This window comes from Ipomoea triloba, chromosome 8 (assembly GCF_003576645.1).
Source record: "Ipomoea triloba cultivar NCNSP0323 chromosome 8, ASM357664v1".
Classification (NCBI taxonomy): domain Eukaryota; kingdom Viridiplantae; phylum Streptophyta; class Magnoliopsida; order Solanales; family Convolvulaceae; genus Ipomoea; species Ipomoea triloba.
The window spans coordinates 14,764,209-14,784,233 of NC_044923.1; the positions used below are offsets into that span (position 1 = coordinate 14,764,209).

The 20,025-nt window shown below is 36.2% G+C and overlaps 1 protein-coding gene and 1 long non-coding RNA gene across 2 annotated transcripts; one reads left to right on the forward strand and one right to left on the reverse strand.

The window, feature by feature from the left end:
• Positions 1-255: 255 nt before the first annotated feature.
• Positions 256-3,044, reverse strand: LOC116026716. Its single transcript, XR_004099883.1, has 2 exons — positions 2,960-3,044; positions 256-521 (listed from the first exon to the last, which is right to left on the reverse strand). It is a non-coding gene; the product is annotated as an uncharacterized LOC116026716 (long non-coding RNA).
• A 6,853-nt stretch (positions 3,045-9,897) lies between these two features.
• LOC116026998 (heat shock 70 kDa protein 16-like) lies at positions 9,898-10,413 on the forward strand. The gene has a single exon (XM_031268426.1). The coding sequence runs from the start codon at positions 9,898-9,900 to the stop codon at positions 10,411-10,413; it is 516 nt and encodes a 171-aa protein (XP_031124286.1).
• The last annotated feature ends 9,612 nt before the right edge of the window (positions 10,414-20,025 follow it).

A 20,025-nucleotide genomic window follows, 5' to 3' on the forward strand; every position in this document is an offset into this window, starting at 1 on the left:
ACCACTGAACTGCACACCAAATTGAAATTAGGCCATCGAACTCAAAAAACATGCAATTAGGTCCCCGAACAACACAAACTGATGTAATTCAATCCAAAATGACTTGTTTACCTGAAAGTGTGATGACGTGGCAGTTACCGAATTTAAAAATAATTTTAATTAAAATAATTAATTGAATTAAAAAAAAAAAAAAAAAAAAAAGATCAGCTGGGTCTCCAGTCGTCTATGTAACACCCCACTTTTTCCACAAGAAAATACGGGTAAATTTTTTATTTATTTATTTACAATTCAACTATACAACAGCGGAAGACTTCAACTACTAACAAAAGAAAAAGGGGCGTTATGCCACGCTTGAGTATCTCACTTATACTCAAACGCACAGGCTAAAACCAACTAATAACTATCACAACTTTCTAATTAATACAACGGTGAATTCTAATAGATTAAATTATAATATCCACATGATATTAAGACGATTCGCTCTCATGCTCAATGCCATGTAATTCGTGCCTGCAAAATAACTAAAGATGGGAAAACAATGTCAGCACGACGGCGGTAAGACTTACTCCACCCCGTAAAATATTTTGCACATAGCACATAGCATTTTAGAGCACATAATTCCATATTAACCCCATAGAATATTTTATACTCATCCACATAATCATTTTTAATCCATTAGAATATACTCATCCTCAATTCAATCAATTTATCATGGATTCTAATTTCATATAATATTTCATAATAAATAATAATCAAATAATCAATTAATTCCTCATAAAATACTATACTTTCACTACTTATCCTTTTCATAAATAATAGGAATCAAATACCAATTCACTCACATAAATAATTATTTAACTCCACATAAAATTTCATAATATCCACATTTTTTTTTCCATTTTCATAAATAATAGGATTTAATCCTTTAATTACTATAGTATACTTTTCAAAAGTCATATTCTCAAATTTCTTAAAAATTTAACTTTGTGCCATACTTGCACACTATAAAATACATATAGAAGCACATCAATCACACATAAATGAGACAGGGTCCTTTATACTTAGGCCCTAGTGAACAGCTCTACGCTGAACACTCCGCAAAATTCCCATGCCAATGGAAACAAGACTCTAACCTTAAGTGTGCACACCCCCGAGTGAGGATTCCAAGCCTCACCGGGAAGTTACTAGCCCTAGTATTCGGGGATTTTTCCTACCGAATACTTCTCAAAACAGGGTACAAAGACCCTAGTGGTAGGCAAAACCTAACCACTCCTCAAATCAACAGGACAATAAATGCCCTAGTATTCGGGGATTGTTCCTACTGAATACTCCTCAAACAGGGTATGAACCCTAGTGGTAGGTTTACCCTAACCACTCCACAACAGGGCATAGTCCTAGTATCCAGCATACAACTGAATACTCCACAATTTCCAAGTCACATATCTTCCATAAGTTTTCAAAATCTTTTACTTGACATAAAATTTGCTCATAGGCATCATAATAATATTTAATTTGTAAAATAAATCATACTTGAACATTAAATAAACCCCACAAAAAAGGATATACCAATATACAATTTCTTATTTTGAAATTTTCCTTTCAAAAAAATTCATTTCTCAACTAAAGAGAACAGAATTCACATTGTAGTCAAATTGTACAAATTTGACACTAACAAAATTTGTATAAAGGGAATCCCACAACACAAGTAGGGAAATACACCACAAAAGGTTATGTTTAAAATAACATATTAATTTCTTGCCATTAAATTTCTTTCCTAGGAAACTCATACCTCAACCAAATAGTGCAAGAATCCACATTATGGTCAAATTATGCAAATTTGACATTTACATACTTTGCTTACAAGAGATATCTTTATACATACACAACTTAAATAGAGAAATATACCACACGAATATATATTAATACGTAAATACACGCACGACATATTACAATTAAACAAAATATTTTTTTATAATAACCGTACGTAAGTCCAAATACACATTCATACATTCACCTAACCCAAATCTGTAAACTAACATTTGTTTACACATCACTTATATCTGTTCAAATTAAAATACAAAATTCTCACATACTTCTAGCTACATAGAACAAATACCTACATATCAAATGGCATTACCACAGACATATTTATATATATTTATATTTAAGTATCATATATATAAATACTAATATTTACATACTGCACTTTAAATGCTTAATTATCATATATACATATAATAATAATATAATAATAATAGTATATTCACACGGTAATAGTGATACATACACATACTTTACTATTTAATTATTACAATATACATAATAGATTATTCATAATCATTTATATACTATTTACGTAAAAACATATATATGCTCACATAATCACCCAAATCAAGATATATACGTATATATATCTAAAATTTTTTTATATATATTATACAACACACACATACATTATAATTTATATATACATATATATATATATATATATATATATATATATATATATATATATATATATATATATATATATNATATATATATATATATATATATATATATATATATATATATATATATATATATATATATATATCCAGAATACACACATATATACGTATCTAACAATTACAAATAAATATAAAATTTTATAGCATAGAATTTCATACAATTAGGCTCATATACTTTCAAAGCAACAATTTCTTGGAATTAAATATGATTCACAACTACTCATGTAATCAAATCAATTTGGAATTTCTCATAAGAACACACTTGTTCATCCATCAAAATATTATCTACCATTTAAAATATTACCCAAGATTTGAGGGCAAGCAAGGAAGACAAATTCCACTTACTCACATTCAATATATAACAATAATAATAATAGTATGATATCACATAAGCACATATTAAATAATTTAATTGGGGTAAATAAATCTTGAATGGACATAAATCTTACCTCAATATCTCAAAATCAACCTCATGAACAACCTAAAATTGAAGGGTCAACAAGAACGGATTGTTTTTTTTTTTTTTTTTTCTAAGGACTTCAAAATATGGATATAGCTAGGAATGATTCTATACTCATAGAGAAAAAGAGATGGTGAGAAATGAAGAAGGAGAAGAGCTATATTTATAGGCTCAAGAAGGAGGTATCTCATCATCCATTAATTAATTAGAAATAATTTTAATTCAATTTGTTTAATGGTGATGGGTATAACTCCAAATCACCTATCCAATCATCCAATCCAATATTAATAATAATAATAATAATAATAATAATAATAATATATACGTACATACTAACCCATCCTGCCACATATATATCTATATATACAATATATATTTATATGATTATAATAATAATAATAATAATAATATTACTAATTACAATAATAATAATAATAATAATTAAAAATAGATTTGTAACTCCCAATTACCTTTTAAAGATAAGATATTTATACATATATTAGATATATACATATATAATAAAATATATATTTTTTTTTTTGGCATTTGTAACATATGTATAAATATATATACGTACCAACCATATATCATTTAGATACTAATAGTAATAATAATAATAATAATACTAATAATAATAAAGGAGTATACATATACATACATACCAAAATAACAATTATAATTAATGAGGATGGTAATAATAAAGATTCAAATGGATTTCAAAGGATCAAGAGGTTCTGATGGCTTAATGGTTAAGATCATAAAATTCTAGAGATAAGGTTTTAGGGTTTGAAACTTCACATGAACACATTAGTATTGTTTTTTTTTCCAATCAGATAATTATTTTCCTTAGCAAAAATCAGGGTGTTACAGTCTACCTCTGTGTTAAACCCATCTCCATCATCGATGTTACCGAATCTCCACGTTTAGTGGCCGACGACATGGATGGCAGTGGTTAGCAACTAGCAGGCAACGGCGGTTGGTCCTTTCCGGCGAGCTTCCATTGATGGCGAACGACGGCAGCAGCAACAGGTCCCCGGCGAGCCAGCCTCCGACAGCGACGAGCTCCGGTGACTCTGTTTTCCCGGTGAAGCAGAGCAGCAACGGCAGTGGCGTGGTTGGAGGTTGGTTGGCGAGCAGATCGGCGACCTTTGTTTCTCCTAGACGGTGCAACAACTTTGGCGGCGGCTGGTTGATCTTCATCCTTCGGCGGTTGACGACGGCGGGTGGGCAACCGAAGGCTGACCGGAAGCAGCGGCGGCGAAGGTGGTAACCGGCGACCTTTGGACCTCGATGGATGGAGATAAGCCGGCGGCTGTTTTATTTATTTTTTAAATAAAAGTTAATTAATTATTTTATTTAAAATTATTTAAAAAATATTTTTTAAAGTGATAACCGCCACATCAGCACAGTTTAAGATAAACAAGTCATTTTGGGCTTAATTGCATGATTTTGTGTGGTTCAGGGACCCAATTGCAGTTTTTTTGAGTTCGATGGTCTAATTACTGTTCGGTGTGCAGTTGAGTGGTTTATTTGACCCTTATTCCTAATGTGGACCACGGTCCACAGTACACCGTGGACCCTGGTCCTATACGACATCATTTTGAATTATAATTTTGACGACGACAATTTGTTGTTCAATTAACGTTACAGTTATTTATTTATTTATTTACTATAAAGTATGTGTATGTGTATGTGTCTTGTGTTGTGAGCTTTTTTGTCTTGTATTATGAAATTCTGTCATTTCTGTGTACCTTAAAAGTGTGAATTTTGTACTTGAAACAAATTAGTAGTTGTGTGACACACAACATATTGTGTGTCTTATGTTATAAATTTATGTCTTTGTGTTGTGAAATTATGTGTCTATAGAACATAAATTCTCTACTTAAATCAGATTTTAAAATAAGTGATTATATAACATGCGTATGTATCTTGTGTTGTGAGCTTTTGTGTCTTGTGTTATGAAATTATATACTATAAGAGTATGAATTCTATACCTAAAATAGATTAGTAGGTGTGTAACACACATCATATTGTGTATCTTATATTATGAATTTATGCCTTGTATTATGAAATTATGTGCCTATAGAATATAAATTTTATACCTAAATCAGATTTGAAAATAAGTAAATATATAACATGTGTATGTGTATTATGTTGTGAGTTATTGTGTCTTGTGTTATAAAATTTTGTACTTTAAAGGTATGAATTCTGTACTTGGAATAGATTAGTATTTGTGTTGAAACATGGGAAATGGGAAACTGCAATAGTTGTGTGCATCACGGTCCAAAAAAGACATCATTTTGCGTAGTTTTTTTTCACGCGACCCACTGCAACATGCATTTTTATAACTTATAATATACATTATTCTAAAGTATAATGTACATTATTCTAACAAATAAAGTACATTATTCTAACTTATAAAATTCAATGATGTCGTTTTATACTGTGATCTATACAATCGTGTAGACCACGATCCACACAATAATTTATCGAGAAACTGCAGCATTTGTTAAATCTTAAATATCAAAACAACATCGTTTTAATCCAGAGTCCATAATGCTACCTGGACCAGGGTCCACGATATAAATTGCCAATATACGGAGTATCAGTTTTTGTAATTTTGTTTCGTTAAATTTAGTTGTACGGACATGAATGGATGAGTATGCTGAGTGACTGGACTGGGTAACCTGCTTGGAAGTTGGAAACTTGGGTGGTTGGGCGTTTATTCATGGTGCCCACCGATTCGACAATGTTGGTGCAATTTATTGTCATAATCCGATTCTGATCTTTCAATTTACAAACACTTTCACCGTGTTTGGTTCGTGGAATAGGTCGGGAATGAAATACCTTTCGCGGGAATAGACCTATTCCACTTTTTGGTTCGTCATTCTATTCCTAGGAATAGCATTCCCGGGAATGAGCTATTCCCTTTGCAGGGGAATAGTCATTCCTAGGGGACGACCCCCTAGTATTAGCTATTCCCAAGCATTTGGGAATAACTTTTATACTATAATACCTAAAATACCCTTTTGTATTATATTATAATTATATATTAAAAATGTAAGTAATAATAATAATAATAATAATAATAATAATAATAATAATACATTTTTATTAATTTAAGTTATGAGTTGATTTTCAAAAAATAATAATAATACATTTTTATATATGGGTATTTATGTCTTTTAAATACATTCTATTTCTATTCCTTAAACTAACCAAACACTAAAATTACATTCCTAAAGTCTATTCCTTCGACGAACCAAACAATAGAATACAATTCATATTCTATTCCTTAACTATTCCATTACATATGAAATAATATTCTTATTCCCTTAAAATTCATTCCGTGAACCAAACATGCCGTTTAGAGATTAATTTTAACTTTTCGCGACATTCACGTTTGCTGTATAACTTGAGATTTTATACTTTTACCAAGAGTAATTCTACATGAACTTCTAATTCTTATTCTGATTTTTTATTCCCTATGACATGACATATCTTGATTGCTTAATTTAATAGGGGTCATGATTTTTATTCATTCTTTTTTTCCTCTAATCAAATTTGACCACAAGTAAGAATAAATTTTTGAGAGTAAAATATTTTTCATTTGAATGTATGTCTATTTTTCTGTATACTGCACCCAAATCAAAATAAATGAATAGTGCACTAAAAGCAAGCCTACAGTCCTATGTTGCGCCCACATGACATGAAATGTGAAAAGAACCCATGGGAAGTTGTTCATAAAGAAATGATGCTAGCTAGGCTTGATGTGTCCAAACAAGCACCAAGCACTGGACTAGAGTTGTAGCAAAGATTACCTCTGTCAGTAGTCAAAACCTGTAGAATGACAATCCAAGAATTGGCATAAAGATTAAATACAAGTCTGAAGGGTCAGGCAGACTAAAAACGTGAATGTTCCAGAACATTTGCTCTGCTGTCATATATATATATATAGCTGCAGGATTATTTGCCCAGAATTGCACCAGTGGCATGGCAGGAGAAACAATAAACATGATGAGTATACCAAAAAGGCCCAATTTGGGCACTTAGGATTTCACTTTGGTCAAGGAAGAAAATTGATTTTAGCCCCGCTCACGGCTTAACTTAATGGTTCAATGATCATTTTAAAAATTGTGTTGCTACGAGATTTCCAAAATTAATTAGAGGTGATGAAAACTCCTTCGTAAATTACCTCGAAATTAATTTTTGAAACTTGAAAACAAAAGAGTAAATGGCAATGAGGCAGATAGAAAGAATCCAATTTTTGGAACGTGATATTGCCTCAAATAAGAAAGACCCACATAAATTGTGAGAGAGAGACAGAGCGTGTGTGTATGAATGAAGAAGATATTTTACCTAATGGGATTTGTTATGAATTCTTGGTCTCAGTATCTCCTCCCTAGGTTAGAAGTCATATCAGCCAGGGTCAATGACATTCACCAGTCTGGAAACATAATACTTAGAGTTGAAATTGAGGGATTGAAAGGTCTGGCGGGTGGAGAATAACAACTACCCGACAATTAGCGGAAGTAAAGTATGTGAGAAAATCAGAGAATAATAGAATATATGAATATATTATAATGAAAAATTACAATAAGTTGTTCTCTATGTTCCTATGTACCTCTATATATACTAAACTACATACCAAATCTATCATAATAGGAATAGGAAACTAAGTTCACCCTACTAAGAATTTTCTAATATTGAGTAAAAGTTTCCTAATATTCAACACTTCCCCTCAAGCTAGAACATTTGGAAGTTCCAAGCTTGGATCAAAATAAACACTTTACCTCACTCAAAATTACAAATGAAAATTAAGTGCAACTAGAGGATAACTATGCTGGATGGATTCGGAGGGACAATTCTATAAACAACTCTTGAGAATGAATGCACCAGGGGCGAAGCTTGTCACGAACAACCTTGGGAATGAAAGCACCAAAGGTGAAGATTAACACGAACACCAGCGCAACAAATAAGCACTCTAGGAAGGATAGATGACTTCAAAAGAGATTGCGCTATGCCTGACCATTCCTTGGGAATGAAGACGAATGCACCAAAAATAGTGTTGAACACAATCCTTGGGAATAAAGATGAACACACCAAGGACGGAGCTAAACATAATCTTGGGAATGAATGCACCGAGGATGGAGTTGAACACGAACCTCGGGAATGGAGATCAACACACCAGGGATAGAGTAGGTGATAGGTGCCAAGAGTACCTACTTTTTGGGTCAATTAAATGCCTTTGAGTGAACCAATATATGGTGATTACGCTTTGATGCACTAACAATTGCAAGATTTCTATTCGTAGAATGTTTTGGTGTTTTGCACAAAGCTACTCTCCTACACTTCTTCTAAAGAAATAAAAGTATTTCTTTCTAAGACTTGATTTTCTCTCATGTTTAGCTCAATATTGGCACTTGCTTAATCTGATAACACTCGTTGTTTCCGTGCTCATTGATTCTTAGTGTCGTGTTCTCATCCCCTGCTTGGTCTTCAAGTCTTCTTGGGTTTATATAGCTAAATTAGCTATTTGCCCGTAATGATTGTTCAGAGCATTAAATGCCCTCAGATGGTCTTTGTCAACTTTGATGGCTCTGTCATATGAATTTGAATTTTGCTTTGATAATCCTCCAACGTTCTTCTTCAATCACTGACATAAATTTTTCTTGTAACGTGTAGCCACCTTTCCTTGACTTTGTAAATCTTCTGATAGTGTGAACAATTGACTTTGTTCATAATCCATAAGTCAGGTTGCTCTGAAACATATCTGCTCGGTGATTCTTGTTTGAGCATAATTAATGCCACCGAAAAGTACATTGGCTTTTTCTCAAATTGATTCTCAGCTCCAAGTAGGAAGAATATTTGAATTCACCTTTAGGAGTCATCCTCATGCCATATTTTGGAGAAATAATATTTCTCTTTTTAGAAGTGTTGTTGGCAGTTTGGACTCCTTTGAAATAAATAAAAATAGGTCATCCTATTTTTATTATTGATCACGCCGTGGTCAACCTCAAAACAAGATGGTTGCATTTTTTCCTCCTTTGATGATACGTGAGTCATCGTTTCTATTTTAATGAACATAGTTGGCCTCTTTGAAATAATGTGGTTGACCTCCTAGCATGAATTAATGAGGGCCATCCTCATCTTTAATTCTCACGTTCAACTTCTCAAATGAATAGTTAGTCAGCCTCTTCCCTTCAAGAGTACAGAAGATCATCCTCTTCAATATTAAAAACCAAGTCATCCTCATCACCATATCCATTCAATATTGCTAGTCATCCTCATCTCCAATTTTAAAGAGCAAAGTCATCCTTCCCCTTTAATTAAGCAAGTCATCCTCTTTTATAATTTTGGAGCAAGTCATCCTCATCTTTTGACTTTTCCACACGGTCATCCTTCTCTCAAGGTTGACCATGCCAATTTTCTCCAAGGGGTTATCCTCATCTCCAAAATAATTCCTTGCATGAGTTATCCTCTAAAAATATTTGTGAGAGAACCCATTTATGGTTGACTTCAATTTTGACTTTTAATTGCAACATCCTCATCTTGAATTAAATTTATTCTTCCAAAGAATTAATTCTTGCAATTCGAACCATGTTGTCACGTTCAAGGATGTCCACGAGACTTGATCAATCTTCCAACTTCTTCCCAATTTGTAAAGTGGAAGCGAACGACTTACAAGTATAAATTAAAAATTATACTCTTGTAATTTCCACTTAATTGACTAGACTTGTACTTGGCGTAATCTTATACTAGGCTCAAAATAAAATTGGGGGTCTAATATTACATTTTTGGTTCATCAAAACAATTACAATATATTCCTAACACATTGTTCTGAAGTCAAAGGGTTTTCTTTTTCGTAGCTGTTTTAATTTTAAAAGTTTTGGTGTTCTGCTCGCGTTGTTGTTTTTTTTGGGAAATATGAAGATACTGTCTCATGCTTTTGATAGCGAGTTAAGGGGAAGAGACTTTGCTGAGGTTTTATTTAGGCATTTTGCTTGGAATTTCAAGGAACAATACAATATTGATGTCTATTCAAATGCCCGGGCTTTTGTGAGCATGAGGGCAGCATGTGAGAAATTTAAGATAGTCTTAAGTGCAAATATGGAGGCACCACTTAATATTGAGTTCTTAATGGATGAGAAAGATGTAAGGGGTTTTATTCGGAGAGAGGAATTTGAGAAGCTATCATATGATTTGCTGGAGAAAATTAGCATTCCATGTCAAAAGGCTTTACTGGACTCTGGCTTGCCTTTGGATAATATTCATAATATTGAGCTTGTGGGGTCATGCTTTTGGCCACTGTTTGTCACATTGTGTGCTAGTGTTGGTTATAATGTGTGCCACTGTTGGTATAATGTGTGCCACTGCCTAATTGAGTTAGGGGGAATTGAAAAAGATGGAACTCCTATTTTTGCTTGCCTTTGTTGCATGTAACGTGTCACTGTTGTTACTGTGAATCAGATTGTGCAAAAGTGTATGTTTGTAATTAGTTATGAATAATTGTAATCAATTATTATAGTCGGCTTGGGCAGTTTCGCACATTCTTAAAATTAGAATTTTGTTACAATTTACTTTAGTGTGGTTGGAGTTTTTAATAATTCTTTAATATCTTGGGATTCTTTAATATTTTGGTATTGTGTGCCATTCTTTGCTATCCATTGATGTCCTGTTCGTCTGAGCACACAATATATTAAAATATGGAACACATTGTATCAGAATGTCAACACCCAATATAGAATAACAATGTTTCGGGGATCATATCATTTTTTTTTGGCTAAAGTGTCATCTCGCACCCTGAACTATATCTGATTATTCATGCCGCACCTGATCTTTCATAACGTACATATCGCTCCACAAACCAATTTCTTTTTTTCGCCTAGAATTTTTATCAAGTTACCCAGTCTTCCTGATGACGTGGCGCCGGTTTACGGCTGATGTGGCCTCCCTCTTAGTTTTATGATGTCCATGTAAGCATATTTACATATTTAAAATTTATAAAATAAAAATAAAAATCAGTCAGAATTACAGGTTAGCAGTATTGGGTTCCCGATGGTCTCTTGGTGTTGTTTATGGGCATCTTCTTGGTCGAAATTCGGGTTTGCAGTATTGGGTTTCGAGGAGGGTAGCTCAACAAGCTCGTCAATGGCAGGTTTGGCCTTCTTGATGAGCCAATCGACGGCCTTGCAGGGGCGGTCGGAGTCGTTTCTGGACATCATAGAACTGAATAGCAGTGTGGGGCTAGCCGGATTCGGCGGTCCCTGAGACCTTTGGCTGTGCAGACCTTCCTTCGACGGAGGAAGGAGTCGAATATGCAAGATTGCGAGAAAGAATGGGGGAGATTTTGGTCTTCTTCGATCTTATCGAACTATATTCTTCTCCTTTTCCATCATAGCACTCTCTCATGTCTACCATATCCTGAAGAAAAACAAATACTGTGTAATACACTATTTCCAGATGAAACCAATAAAGTCTGGCTCTACACATCTTATAGACGTAGATTTAATATCAAATTTGCTCAGAGAATAAATGAACAAATATGTATAATAATGAAGCTTTATTAGGAGCTGAGGGAGTTCAAGGATAGAAAACGACAATATGGAAGTTGATTACCATATAAGACTCTCAGAGAAAAAAAAAAAAAACAAAAAACAAAAAAAAAAAAAAACAAAAAAGAGACTCACAGAAACCATTGAAAACCAACTTTAATTTGGCAGTTGGCACCTCAGTGACTTTTAATATGATGCTCAATACAATACACCATCACTGGTGCTATTCAAGATAGCTCCATTACACTCAACACAAAATGGGGTTAGCCATTTGTGTTTCATAGTGGTCCTCAAACTCTAAAAATGAAACAGAAGATTTCTCCTTTACTCTTTTTTGATACTTTCTTCAAGGACCTTGGTGATACAAGCCTGCATGAGGGCCCAATTGAGCTTCCAAGTCTCCAACACCCTTATCCGAGGTTAAACAAGAGGCTTATAATCTTCATGCTCCATATGAGTGGATTACTTGTGACATGGACTCTGAAGAAATGTGCATTGAGGTTTATAATCTCCTGACCCACAATTATGTAGAGGATGATGAAAAAATGTTCAGGTTCAGCGTGAGCCATGGCAGCTTTGCAGCCTTATAATCTTCCTGCTCCATGGCAGCTTTGCAGCGTGAGCCAGGCGGAGGAAGTGAAGCTCCTCCTCCGCCTCATCCCCATATGGCTGAGCTACCTCACCTTCGCCGTCGTCACAGCCTAGCAGGGCACTTTCTTCTCCAGCGAATCGGGGCCGACCTCTTCCTCTCCACCGATTAGAGATACTTTAGGGAAGTAGCATATGGAAGGACAAAAAAAGAAAAATACTAAAAATAAATAAATAATTCCATGTCAGCATGGTTACCAGTAACCTGGAGGAAACCTATAAAAAGTTCTAGGTGGAAAAAAATAATGGTTAACGGATTTAAATACACGTTTTGAAAGATCATGGTGCGGCATGAATAATCGGGAATGGTTCAGGGTGTCGGATGACACTTTAGCCTTTTTTAAAAAAAAAATGAGAAGACGTAAAGTGATAATCATTTAAACTGCACTCAATCAATCAATAATTATTTAAATATATAATGCTCCAAAAGAGATAATGAGCTAAGTGAAACATGATTCTTTATTATCAATTTAGTTCGGAATCTGCCATATGTGATTTTTTCTAATGAAAATCAATATGGCACAACGTAACATAACTGTGATTATAATTGGGGGGTCCGAGTGTATTTCCACTGTTCATTTCATTATTCTAAAAGCTCTGCTTGGGCGTCTTTTTCAATTTAAAATTCCGTCATATAAAAAAATAGTTTCTATTCTTGGTGTTCTGACTGTTCTAATATGGGCACACACACCATATGTAACTCGGGCACAAAAAAACACCGAGCATGGCACAAGTTTTCTCAAAGTTTGCTCTAGTATATGCATGCGGTTTTCAACAATAGACAAACAACTAACACATGGCTAAGACAAAAATACACATTCATTTTATTATTCTAAAATATTTGAATATTTAAATACGGCATTTCCACACTTTCTTATATTCGATCATAATTAAAAAAAACTCTAATTGAGCTTCTTTTTCAATTAAAAATTTAGTAGTATAAATAAACAGTTTTTGTTCGCAGTATTCTGTTCGTTCTAATGTGGGCACACAAAAAAATATAAAAAAAAATATAAAAAAAAATAAAAATAAAATGGCACAGGATTATATACCGATGCATGCATGCATTACTCATATGTCAGATTGCCACTCGGAACTGGACATTGATAATAGTCGACTTTTGGAATATAAACTCCAAAATTTCAAACAACTTGAACACGGATTCGAAAAAGGGACTCGGCACTAACTATATTTCATCACAGTCCGGTATAAATTCATCACTCGCTCCTTGTTAGGCCTGCACCACGGACCCTTCAGAATTTGCATCCTGTCTGGCTTGGCACACAATTTATTAGTTGTGGCACACATTAATTCAATAAATGTCACACTGTTTTTTTTAGTACTATTGACTCTGTTACAATGTAGTATAAATGTCACACAGTTTTTAAAACTGCATTTCATATTTCATATAATCACGTTCCCAAAATTAACTTCTAATTATTTCTGACTAATGAGGCTAATTCTTGAAAAATAAAACTCGTCTATAATTACACAGTAATTGGTACACGCTATAATCAAACCTAGTATTATCATCGGAATCCACTGTTATTCACTTTTTTGTGTTCATTCAACTATCTAATATTCATATTCACGTTCCATCTAATAACTACCAGTACACTCCTGTTCCTATTTATAAAATTCTTCATTTTAATCTTCTTTTTTTTTTTTTTTGCAGTCTTCATTAACGACTTCTTGTGTAATACAGACGTGACACACAACTCATATATTATAGGCACATATTGTTGTTAGGAACATATTGTAATAGGTTTTGATGATACCAACTGTAAAATATAAATCCCCTAAGTCTCGTTTCATAGGAAATACATGTAAGTTCGACAAGTAAACTAGAGCGAAAATACAACCGGGTAATTGAGCTCAACTCGGAAAATATTTAAGCTCAAAGTAAACTTGGATGAACACCTTAGAAGTTTCGTGTTGTAAGTCGTTCATAGATAGATCAGAAGAAGGCACGAAACATCACTGGAGGAATAAGGGTCTGCGAGACATCAACTAAGTCTCGAGACATCAGAAGAGTTCGAGACATGGGAGCAAGACATTACAGTCTCGAGACATCGATCCAAGTCGAGACATAGGATCGATACATCAACCAGTCGAGACATCAATAATTGGTCTCGATGGACTGGTACTTCTCCAAGGACTGAAATATGATCAACACTCAAAGAAATGAGTAATTTAAGTTTGGAGAAGAAGAATATCATGGAGATAAAACATTAAGGAGGTGCTAAACATGAGAACACAAATCAACTGGAAGTGGATGACACGTCAGACTTCCACAACAAACGGTCAAAAGGTGCATCAATCCTAAGTCGGTCTTATTCCCTAAAACAAGGTTCAGTGGGAATATAAAAAGGGTAACTTTTGCCAAAAGAAGAAAGTGGAGCATGGACTCAAGATAGTGGAATATGGAATATTTACTACAAGACAAAAGGCTCAAGTTACATGACCACCACTCCATGAAACATGCTGGAATTGTGTAAGTCCCATAATCGGCATGGGAACCAGATTTCAAACGGAATAATTTTCCCTCCAACAGAATTATTCCCTACTCTCATATATAAGCACATGAAGACACAAGAAAGAGTAGAGCAAGTTTTTTTAAAAAAGGTCGAGCATACTAAGAGAACGAGGTGTCTGATTTACACGATCAAGTGCAAGTGCTTAATCTGGAATATCATTTTGATATTCAAGTGCGAGAAAACACATCTAAGTGTTTTGACAGGGTAACATAGCTACAACTCATATACATCTAGAAGGTGATCAAAGCTGCTCAACAAAGAAGATTATCCAACGATAGCTTTTGATCAGATTGGAGATTGTTACACAACCTGTGACAACCGGAACAACCTTGCTTTGGAGAAGGCAAGAAGAGGCGGAGTAACCTAGAGGCTGTCTTGTGAAGATCCTGAGGCTTGAGGCGTGCTTGGTGATCAAAGCTCAAGTGCTCGATAGGTGGAGTAACAAGAAGCGGGGTGAAAAACCTGAGGCTTGAGGCGGGCTTGGTGATCAAAGCTCAAGCGCTCGATATTGTACTAAAAAGGGAAGTTTTCGTGCAATCCTTCTAGGGAGTTTCTAGAAGAAGAGTGGACGTAGGCGGGTTGGCCGAACCACTTAAAATTCTCTCTCGCATTTACTTTTCGCTTTATCTCTCGCTAACCTTATCTCTCGAACTGCACTGCATATAATCACACCGTTCGAACTAACTCAAACTCGTGCTAAAATAAAAGAGGATAACATTTCCGCTGCGCATAAAACTTTGTCTTCATCTTGTGAGGTGTTGGACCTAAACATCCTAAGTCCAATACACACGAGAGGTCGACAAGATTTGCAAAATCTTATACAAGTCTATTAACCCCCCTCCTTCTAGACTTGTACCCCATCCCCTCGGGACCAACAATTGGTATCAGAGCAAGTTCTTTGATCGATATAAACCTTTTTTTATATTGCCTAGAGATCTTTCTTTGAAAATCTTTTAAAATGTTTTCAAAGCACGAGATAAATTTTCAATATGGATAGCATGTTGTCGAGACATCTTTTTTATCTTAGCAGGTTCGACGACTGGAAAACACGCATGCTTGCGTACCTTTCTGCCCTCCATGATGAGATGGCCGAGGTTATAACATCTGGACCAGTCAAAATCCTAATGGTCAATACTGTTGTAGAGCAAACCAAAGATACACCAAAGTACGTTCCAAAACCTAAGGAAGAATGGACAAGTGATGATAGGAAGAGAAACAACCTTGACAATATTGCCAAGGACATTCTCTTCAGAGCAATAGACGAGACCATCTTCCCCAGAGTAAGAAAGTGCAACACGGCAAAAGAGGTATGGGACACTTTGATGTTAATTAGTGAAGGTGACGAACAGGAAAAGGAGAACAAGCTCACCGTGGCGATGAAGAAGTTCGAGGACTTCAAGATGAAGCCAGGAGAGAGCATCGACAGCATGGAATCTCGGTTCATGAAGCTCACAACCGAGATTAGCGACCTCAAGAAAGAGATCCCACAGAAAGAGTTAAACTTGAAGGTTTTACGTGGTCTTACCAAGGAATGGGAAGTAAAAGTGATAACGATGCGAGATCACCGAGACCTAAAGGAGACCACAACAGACAAACTCTTCCGGGATCTCAAAGCCTTCGAATTCGAGATGTTCCCGAGAGATGAGGACGTGGTGGACCGACGAAATGTTGCGCTCATTGCTGAACAACCATCCACATCTTCAAGGTCAGACCTTAACCCTATGAATCTTATGTCTGACGAACAGTTTGCTCTTTTTTTAAGAAAGTTCAAGAAGTTCATGAAAAAGAAGACACCGGGACATTTCAAGGCTGAATGCCCTTACCCTCTGGTGAGCAAGCATCAGGGCCGAGAAGGCAAAGATTCCAAGAGAATGGAGGAATCCAGGGAGAAGCCAATACAAGGAGGCTTCAAAGGAGATTCAAAGACACATCCGCGCAGGAAGGCGCTTGTTGCTGAAGAACTTGAGAGGTTAGCCGAGGAGTCCGAGACATCGAGCTCAAGCAAAGATAGCAGCAGCTCAGAGGATGAGAGGTGGATCATCTGCCTATACACTACAGAAGAGGAGGATCAATGCTTAATGGCAATTGACAATGAGGTAACCTCCACTTCTACATCTTGCTGCTCTACTTCTACTTCTCGTTGTTCTTCTTTTAGAAGCGATGAGGATCCCTTCGAGACCATGGAATTGCTTAGAAGGGATCTCAATATCACTAACAGCACTCATGCTAAAGTAATGGAAGAAAACAACAAGCTAATTGCTGAACGAGAGATACTTAAGAACGTCTCGAAAGAGAATTCAGAGCTAACTCTCAAAGTAAGCAACTTAGAAGCTGAAATAATCCAACTTAAGGAAGAGTGCAAAGCTCGAGAGACCAGAGAGCTTAACCTTAGAGAGGTCATTGCATCATATACTAATTCCTCCAAAGTTATGGAGAAAATGGTAAATGATCATAGGCCTACCAGTGACAGAACCGGTCTTGGGTTTCGTCAAAACTGTCTCTCGAGAGATAAGCAGACCGACGGTTTGGGAACTTCAAATAATGAAGTATCTTGACCCAAACCTAATAAGGGTCATAAAGGACCACCCGAAAAGATCAGAGTAGCAATTCATAAACCGTTCCTATACACCAACAATGGAAAGTATAGGAAAGCTACAAGGAATGGCTAGGTAAAACATATCGAGAGGTCATCTAACCAATTCTCGCAAAGCCATTCTAAGTACAAGAAAAGCTACACTCCATATAATGCGCTTCAAGGCAAATATGGAAGGTCTGACATTCACAAAGTTAGGAACTCACGGATATGGGAAGGCAGACACTACCCATCCAATGAGGACTGGTCACAATAACATAAACCGTGGAAGAAACCTCAGTTCCAACGGTACCACGTGACCAAACAGGCAATGAAGGGCATGGTGTGTGAGTTCGAGGTCAGGCCTCAACCTAAACTGATCTATGCACCTAAGAAGCCCAGAGTCTTTGCTAGCATTCCTTATGATTATCAAACGTATAATGGCTACATTGCACCTAGGCCTGGAGTAATGGGCCCAAGGTATAAATGGATGCCTAAACTCACTAACCAACCAGGACCCAAAGTTTGGGTACCTAAATCTGCTTGATTTCCTTGCAGGACACCAGGGACGTGTGGTTCATTGACAGTGGATGTTCGAGACATATGACTGGAAATCTTACATTACTAGAGAACATCCATCCTATCGAAGGTCCCCTGGTGACATTTGGCGACAACGAGAAGAAAGGACGCACGAAGGTTGTTGGTGAGATCCATAAGAATGAATTGGTGATCAAGGAGGTATCCTATGTTGAAGGGCTCAAGTTCATCCTCCTAAGCACAAGCCAATTCTGTGACAAGGGCTACAAAGTTATCTTCACCAAAAACAAATGCCGGATCATACAAGAGGAATCTCTCGAAGTCGTCTTGGAAGCAGCAAGGAAAGGACACATGTACATAGTGGATTGGAGATCTGCCAAACCATCCCTATGTATGCTAGCAAGGAGCAAAGAAGACTTATGCTGTGATTGGCATAGTAAGCTTAGTCACCTGAACTTCAAAATCATCAACAAGCTTACTAAGAGGAACCTGGTGGAAGGACTGCCTAAAGTAACGTTTCGAAAAGACAAAATTTGCGAGGCATGTCAACGTTGCTGATAAGCTCCCAAGATACCCATTATTTGAGTACAAACTAGGGTGCTTTATAGCGTTTTTAGTATCTTCTAATGATAATTTTATGATGATTTGTGCTTTAAATTCATTAACCGCACACAAAGCTACCTTTGGCATGATTTGAGACAAAACAGAGGTCCCGGGAGCTATTAGGAACAAAGAACGAGCTTAAGAAGCAAACCGAGCAAGTCTGGAGCACCGAAAGACCCAGAATGAAGCCCACACGCGTGTTGGTGCGCGTGGAAACATTCTAGTAGCCAACCACGCACGCCACCACGCGTGTGGGAGGAGCAAATGACCAGAAGACAATCGCGTACGAGGTCGCGTACGACCGTACGCACCCTCGTACGCGACCCAGAATCTGCACTATTTAAAGAAGCTTTGGCGGAAATCAAAAGAGGGCAGCCATAGAATAGATTAGATCTGAAATTCCTTAGGGTTTTCTCCCCTCTTGGGAGAAAATTCCTTCCCTTTTAGATTAGATTAGATTCAAGAGCAAGATTAGAAGGATTGGAATTTCAAGAACAAGATGTAAAGGATCCATTCTTATGGGTGGTAACTCCTCTTTTCAATGTCATAATTTAATGCTTGCTTTCTTTGAGATTTTCATTTCTTCTTCTTGTTTCTTTATTATGCTAGAGTAGATTAGAAAGGGGATTGGTGGCCCCGAAGCTAAACTATGTGGTTGATTTGATATGAAATTGCTTTTAGATATGTGAGCTCTTTGAATGTTGGATGATAAACTTGTGTGGTTGATGTTCTTTAAGCTTTGTGTCTAAGTGTGGCCACATTAGGTAGCAAACCCTGTGAAAGTGAGTGTGTGCGCGATAGCGACCACTCACGAGTCCAACTCACCCACATCTCCGCCCTTAGTCCGAAAGGAAGAGGTCCGAGAAGAGTGGTAGACAAGGTGTTCGATTAAATGCCCCAACTGAATGAGGATGTGGGAGTCCAAAGAGTGACGCCACTTGGTAAAGTGCCATGAACTCCCTAGCCAAATCCACGTCATTTGCTTACGAAACCATAAGACGGTAGACCACATAGGGTAGCCACGAGCCTCAATCCCCGCTTTTCCTTTTCTTTTACAAAACCATTTTAAACCTTTCAAACCTTTTTACAAAATGACCTCTAGCCTTAGCTATTCCCGTAACTCTTTCTTTTCAACTTCCTAAATGCCAACACGTATTCGTTCCAATTTGTCATCCTTGAGAGACACGACACTCGGGGAGTCTTGACTCTTCATTTTATCACCTTCCACACGTACATCCACCTCACCAAATACCACAACATCAGTTGCAAACAGATCAAATCCTCTTTCAAAACCAAAGCCGAGACATCATCTACTAGACCTTTAATTCTTCTCCATATGGACTTATTTGGACCAGTAGATCCACCCAGCATGAGAGGAAAGAAATACACTCTCGTGGTAGTAGATGACTACATAAGATTCACTTGGACCGTATTCTTAACCAAGAAAAGCGAGACAAAAGTTGCCTTACCAAACCTTCTAAAGCAAGTTCAAGTGGAGAAGGATGTCTCGATACTTAAGATTCGGTCAGATCAGGGAGGAGAGTTCGTTAATCAAGTTATCGAGAGCTACTGCAACGAGAACGGGATTCATCATCAGATGTCA